The sequence below is a fragment of the Phocoena phocoena genome, chromosome 13 (genome assembly GCF_963924675.1).
Source record: "Phocoena phocoena chromosome 13, mPhoPho1.1, whole genome shotgun sequence".
Lineage (NCBI taxonomy): Eukaryota > Metazoa > Chordata > Mammalia > Artiodactyla > Phocoenidae > Phocoena > Phocoena phocoena.
The window spans coordinates 15,750,020-15,756,865 of record NC_089231.1 but is presented as its reverse complement, the minus strand read 5'-3'; the positions used below and the strand labels follow the sequence as shown (position 1 = coordinate 15,756,865).

General features: G+C 48.3%; 1 protein-coding gene across 1 annotated transcript in view; it reads right to left on the bottom strand.

Annotated features, from left to right (window-relative positions):
* Window positions 1-1,652: 1,652 nt before the first annotated feature.
* Window positions 1,653-6,846, bottom strand: part of CCBE1 (collagen and calcium binding EGF domains 1) — a 230,512-nt gene continuing 225,318 nt past the window's right edge. Inside the window, exons 8-11 of the mRNA XM_065890429.1 lie at window positions 5,159-5,298; window positions 5,039-5,074; window positions 4,264-4,299; window positions 1,653-1,886 (exon numbers count right to left, since the gene is read on the bottom strand). Of these exons, the coding sequence (XP_065746501.1) occupies window positions 1,653-1,886; window positions 4,264-4,299; window positions 5,039-5,074; window positions 5,159-5,298 (446 nt within the window). The remainder of the gene's footprint in view (window positions 1,887-4,263; window positions 4,300-5,038; window positions 5,075-5,158; window positions 5,299-6,846) is intronic.

Sequence of the window (6,846 nt, the reverse complement as noted above, 5' to 3'; positions counted from 1 at the left end):
GAAGAGTTGGAACAGTGGTCCTTTGTGAAGCTTAATATAAGTGCAAAGGTCTCCTGAACAGGTCGATGAAACGTCATTCTGGGTGTCAAACGACAAAGCCACAAAGTGAACCTGAAGGAGCCTGTAAGCTGCCCATTAAAACCAAGAGGTTCCCCAACAATATTACAAAGTAGCAGATGTTCCTGCCCCTCCCTCCCTTGAGCACTCGTGCTCCAGCCTTTTCCGGAATGTGTGTCCTTCTGGGACCCAGAAGCGTAAGAGCAAACACTGACTCCAGGGGAGGTTTGGGAATATACTTTGCCAGCTGCTTCCTGTGTTTGCCGAGGAAGGGAATCAAGAAGACCTGCAACTAGGACTAAATTATGGAAAATTAAGGAAAAACCGGGAGGAAGTTTTTAGCAAACGAGGAAAACTGTTGTTTTGCCCCTCCCTCATCCAAGAGATCTTTCAATCATGTGTTGGTCTCAACACGCTGGCAAGCTTGGCTGGCCCCTGACAAGGGCTTCTAATTCCTACAGACAGCAAATTTACCTGCCTCTGTGACGCAGCAGGTCCCCTGACCAAGGGTCGTCTGCCCCATGGCCAACAACCCGAGCAGGCAGCCTCTTCCAGCCTGAGCACCACCGTATACCGATTCAACCTGGATCACAGCCTAATGGCACCTGGTGGGCACCCGGTCACAGCCAGGGAATTCAGCACCTCTCCCTGAGGGTCAGTTACCTTTGTTTAACAAATAATCTGTGGTTTACTAAGCAAGCTCACTCATTCGGTCAGATAGCTTTAAAACGTCCTGGCAAACCAGGAGCCCGCTGTTCTAATGTGAACCAGGGCACTGCATTCACTTACTTTTTGTCTTGAAAATGGAATTTATTCCTACAGCTATAGTAATTTTCTTCTTCAAACAGGATAGTTATAGACAAGCGTGGTATGAACCCTTAACTGTCACATCTTGAGTGTTAGTATGTGGCAGCTTATAGGACAGTCAATATGGGACTGTAATTTTTCTCCATATTTTCTAATCTCCACTTCTTCTCTCCTTTCCTTAATCAAAATTAGGAAACAAGGTTGGGTAAGAGGACAGAATATTTTAAATCTGTTAGATTGACAAGGAAAAAGAATTATCCACCAAGATAAATATACATTGTCATCTCCCCCTTTTCACTGAAAATTTTGATTTGACTTAATTGATTTGATTTAATTCATTTCATTTGATTTAACTTTGACACTGAGGTGTAATAGTCTATTTTGGACACGTATCTATTATTTTTAAAAAGTAAACTCACATTTTCTTAGAACTCACCTTGCCATTCCCCCCTTTTTGATAGTCTGCCAAATTTTAAGACACTGTGAGAGAACCTGATTCAGAAATCAGAAGTCCCTGGAAAATAAGGAAGTCAAAGAAAAGTTCCACTGCAGATTCTCCAGGGGAAGCAAGTAAATCAATCATTTCCTCCCTCTTGTCTTTAGTATGTCTAGCCTGAAAATAGTGTTTGGGATAAGAGAAGTACGGAGAAGAAAGGAAAAGAGTTTAAAAAAAAGAAAAAAAGAACGTTATCTTTTCTAGGTCTCCAGCGGTGTTCTGTTCTGTCCTCTGGATGATTTCACGGCAGGCGGACACTGCTCTTCCTTTGGCGTGAAGATGTCGGCGTGTGCTAAGGATAGAAGTCTCTGTGGGTTCCCAAGTCTCTTGTCTCGGTTCTTTTGGGGTTGTCATCTCCAGAGCCGAAGTCCATGGTCTCTGGAGAGCTGGAAAATTCCTGAGGTAACGGGAACTCCTCTGCTGAAGAGTCAGTCCGGTGCCCGAACACCTTTTCCTGCAGCTCGGTGATGTCGTTGCGGATGTCTGCCAGCATGAGCAACAGGAAGTCGAAAGAACCAGGGGGTCCCTGCGCGGGAGAGAGGTGTCAAAGCTAGACCACCACACACCCAACCCCTGGCCGACTGATGGCTTCCGTGGGCTCCGGGGTCTGCTGTCCTGCTGCTGGCTGGCAACTACTTAAGTCAACTCTGTGTCGCAAAGGGACGAAACATAAGGACTACAACAGCCTGGGGGATTCTGCCTTCTATTCCTTCAGCTCCGGGATGAGCTACGGTGACACGCTGACCTCTCGTAACTCCAGGCTCTATCAAATCCGGTAAAATGACAGAATATGAGAATAAGCCTCCTAGGTTACTTTCCAAAGAACCCTGGAAGACACTTAAGGAAGGCAGAGAGCAGTGGTTAAGAGGCTGGGGTTCTGTTGCGTTTGAACCTCAGCTCTGCCACTTACTAGCCGTGTTGCCCTGGGCAAGTTACTTAATTGATTTGGGTTTCTGTTTCCCATCCATAAAATGGGATAATAATAGTCCTAACTCTGTAGGGTTTCATAAGTGAGGGTTTAATGAGTTAATGCATGTACAGGGCATGTAGCATAACACATTTTTAAATGTTATCTTTTTAAAAATGAAATTACTAAAATGTCTATAAGGATGGTTGACTGTAACTGCAATTTAAAAAAAAAAAATTTATTTATTTTTATCTTTGGCTGTGTTGGGTCTTTGTTGCCGCGTGTGGGCTTTTCTGTAGTTGTGGCGAGCGGGGGCTACACTTCGTTGCGGTGCGCGGGCTTCTCATTGCGGTGGCTTCTCCCGTTGCGGAGCATGGGCTCTAGGTGCGTGGGCTTCAGTAGTTGCGGCACGTGGGCTCAGTAGCTGTGGCTCATGGGCTCTAGAGTGCAGGCTCAGTAGTTGTGGCACCCGGGCTTTCTCTAGTTGCGGTGAACGGGGTCTACTCTTCGTTGTGGTGCGCGGGCTTCCCATTGCAGTGGCTTCTCTTGTTGCAGAGCACGGGCTCTAGAGCGCAGGTTCAGTAGTTGTGGCGCACGGGCTTAGTTGCTCCGTGGCATGTGGGATCTTCCTGGACCAGGGCTCGAACCCGTGTCCCCTGCATTGGCAGGTGGATTCTTAACCACTGCGCCACCAGGGAAGCCCTATAACTGTAATTTAAACGAAGTTCAGTATATGGTAAAGGCGTCCATTCCTCATTGACCAGGAAAGGTCCGAACGAAGGCTTCCTAATTCTTCTACTGACTGAACACCTTTTGTCATTATAAACTATTTACTAAGCCTTGATTTCTATGAAGTGCTGTGTGGAACATGGGAAAATAATGTGTGAACATGAGTGTTCTGGGCTTCAATCTTTTTTTTTTTTTCTTTTGGCGGTACACGGGCCTCTCACTGTTGTGGCCTCTCCCGTTGTGGAGCACAGGCTCCGGACGCACAGCCTCAGTGGCCATGGCTCACGGGCCCAGCCGCTCCGCGGCATGTGGGATCTTCCCGGACCGGGGCACAAACCCGTGTCCCCTGCATCGGCAGGCAGACTCTCAACCACTGCGCCACCAGGGAAGCCCTGGACTTCAACCTTTATCAGCCTCTGCAACCCCTGCTTTGAAGCCACCACCTTAGCAAGCAGCAGGACAGCAGCTTATGTAACTGCAAAGCACTCAGTGCTGTACGGAGAGCATTCTGCCATCAGTGGATGATCACCTGAGGTGTGGCAGTTCAGATGCCACCTGCATTGCACAGATTAGGGGATGGACACCCAGAGATGGATGCTAAGTGACATGGCCGTGATCAGAGAGCTAACAGCTGGAAGAGTGGAGATGGCATCTCACACCTCCTACCTCTAACGTCAAGGATCTTTGTCTTTCTTCAGAAGTGACACTGACTTCTTCACAAGCAATGGGGTTGCTTGAATCATCTGTGCTTTTGGATACGATTAATTTTCACTTTTAATCTCTCAGACACTATACATCCAATCCAGCTAATTTTGTCTCAATGGTCCTGAGTAGCTGAGCACGTCTGAGCTTTCTGGAGGGGATGGTCATCCAACCTGCTAGGGTTCTAGTGGTGGCTAAATTCTTAAACGTTCAGAGTTATGACTTAACCCCACAGATTTCTTTTCTAGCTCCTTCAGATGTTGTCAGACATACCTGGAAACAGACTCACGACATACTGGGGTTTTGAATCTTAAGAGAAGACATTCCAAGTAGAGATTAGCTATGATAATAGAAACAACAATAGGAAATGAATTTTCAAAAGTAAAACCCAACCAGCTGCTAAAGGCTTCTGTGATTCTTCTTCTAACCACGGAGTTCTCTGTGGGCAAGTTGAGCGACAGCTGGAAGGGGCTGGCTGTTGTTCGTAAGACCAACTTACAGGCTCATCAGAGCTGCAGCCCTGAGCACACTGCACTGGGGAAGCAGGACAGGTGGTGCTACTTACTGGAGACCCTCTGGGGCCAGGTGCTCCTCTTTCCCCCTAAGAACAGAAGGGTCAGGGTTAGCTTTCTGGACAACACGGATGCCACCACCCCAGTCTCTAGATACCCCACCACTACCATTTGCCTGCACAAAACAGAAAATACTTCCTACGGGAAACAAACGTTAAGCTTGAAGCTGTACACTTGGGATCGCTGGTTTGAACCGAGCTGCTTTGAGTCAAGTGCCTCTCATTTTGATTTCCCCCAAGGCCATATATTTTCCAACCAGATCTGACAGGAGGAAAGCTGCTATTTCCAGGCAGTGTGTGGGATAACTCAGAAGCCTCTAAAGTAACTCACACTGACTTCTGTATGAGGCGAGTGGCAGGCAGCCCTCAGAGTGGAACCACCCACTTGCACAGAATGGGACTTCTCCTGTTCTTGACTTAAACACCACAGAGAAACGGGAACACACACCAAACAGCCCCACAAGTGACACCGGCTAACGAGAAAAACCCACGCTACCATGACAGCAAGGAGGCGTCTTTAACATTTATAGGGTAATTTTTCTTAGAAGCGGTTTTGGTGGTTGTTTTTGTTATTACGGTTGTTCTGTATTTTAAGAAAATGGCTTTTTAGATTCTCCTCCCAGCTTTGGGGACAAAACATGTATCTGTGTCTCAACTTCACCACATGCAAAATGGGGACAACAGACTGTGCTTCAGTTTTACATGATGCGTGCCCAGTAGGTGGAAAGTGAGAAACCTAAGGCTTGTAAGGACCCCTCAGAAGACTTACCTTAGAACCATCTCTTCCCGGGGCACCTGGTGGGCCCTACAAGACAAAGGGACCTAGTTTAACAGAAGGAACACGCCTTCCCCAACTACAGATGGGAGCTCTGATGAAATAAATACTGACCACGGGGCCCCTCCGGCCTTGCTTAATGTGGGACAGATCAGGAGACGGTCCCATGGGTCCCATTGAGCCCCGCGGGCCGGGCTGCCCGGGGGGGCCTGGAATACCCGGGAAGCCTGGGCTCCCCTTTGGTCCTGGTGAGCCTGCAATCAAAGAACACCTCATTAGTCCACAGCCCGCGAGGAGGGCAAGGGCTCTGGCTGACTGACAAGAGAGTCCAGGAGCCCCATTCAGCCATTTCTCTTCCCTCTCTGACCTTTGCTTTCTGACCTCTCCACTGAGATGTCCCACAGGCAGTCTGAACTTAACCCGGCCAGAAACTGACCTCCCTATTCTTTTAAAAAATGTTTATTGAAATACAGTTGGTTTACAATGTTGTGTTAGTTTCAGGTGTACAGCGAAGTGACTCAGACTTCCCCATTCTTTTCACGGACCTCCAGTCCCCCCCGCCACTCAAGCCAGAAACCCCAGAGTCTTCCTACAGATTTCCCTGTTTCCACAAGCTCCTCATCCAATCAGTGACCAGTTCTGTGCATTTCACTTCTTTAACGGCTCACAACAATCTGCTCCTCTGCACCCCCCATCACCGCAGGGCGGCGGTTAATGCAGCTGGGGAGTGTGAGTGTCCAGGCTTCAGCAGCAGGGGCACCTGCCTCTAAATCTTGGACAAGCTGCTTGACCTCTCTGAACCTTAGTTCCTCATCCTGTAAAGCAGGGCTAATAAAAATCTACCGTACAGAGCAGTTCTGAGCGTTAAATGAGACTTTAGATACACATACACACCGCTTGGTGTAGCACCTCACGCACTGAGGCACTAAAATAGAAATCTATGTTAGCCCTTCCTTTTTTTAAAAACGTTTTCTAGAATCAATGATTTTAAAAAAAATAAATTTATTTATTTATTTTTGGCTGTGTTGGGTCTTCGTTTCTGTGCGAGGGCTTTCTCCAGTTGTGGCAAGCGGGGGCCACTCTTCATCGCGGTGCGCGGGCCTCTCACTGTCACTGCCTCTCTTGCTGCGGAGCACAGGCTCCGGACGCGCAGGCTCAGCGGTCATGGCTCACAGGCCCAGCCACTCTGCGGCATGTGGGATCTTCCCAGACCAGGGCTTGAACCCGTGTCCCCTGCATCGGCAGGCGGACTCTCAACCACTGCGCCACCAGGGAAGCCCTCCTTTTTTTAAAAAAAAAAAAAAAAAAAAAATTTATTTATTTTTTATTTTTGGCCGCGTCGGTCTTCGTTGCTGCACGCCAGCTTCCCCAAGTTGCGGTGAGCATGGCCTACTCTTCATTGTAGCTCTTCCTTTCATCTGCTTCAACTCTCGCCTCGGAGCGAGTCCCTCTGTTTCCCATCAGTCTTGTTCACCCCTCACCTGTTCTTCACACCTCTATATGAATATTATTTCTGAGCAAGTCTTACTGTGTAACTTTCCTACTTTCAACCGTCTGGGGCAAAAGCCTCAAGCCACTGACGTGGGGCAGCAAATCTCCTGCAGGACCCAGGGGGATGGCTATTACTATTAGAGGAGGGGCAGCAAACTCTCCGGCTCAAGATCTGCCACGGATACAAGCCAGAGTTGGGCTGTCACAGGTGGGGAGAAGACCTTACCCTAACGCCTGGATGCCCAGCTCATGTTTAGTGCTGCAGCTGGACCAGGAGAACCGAAAAATCCTTGAGCTCCACAGCTCCACCT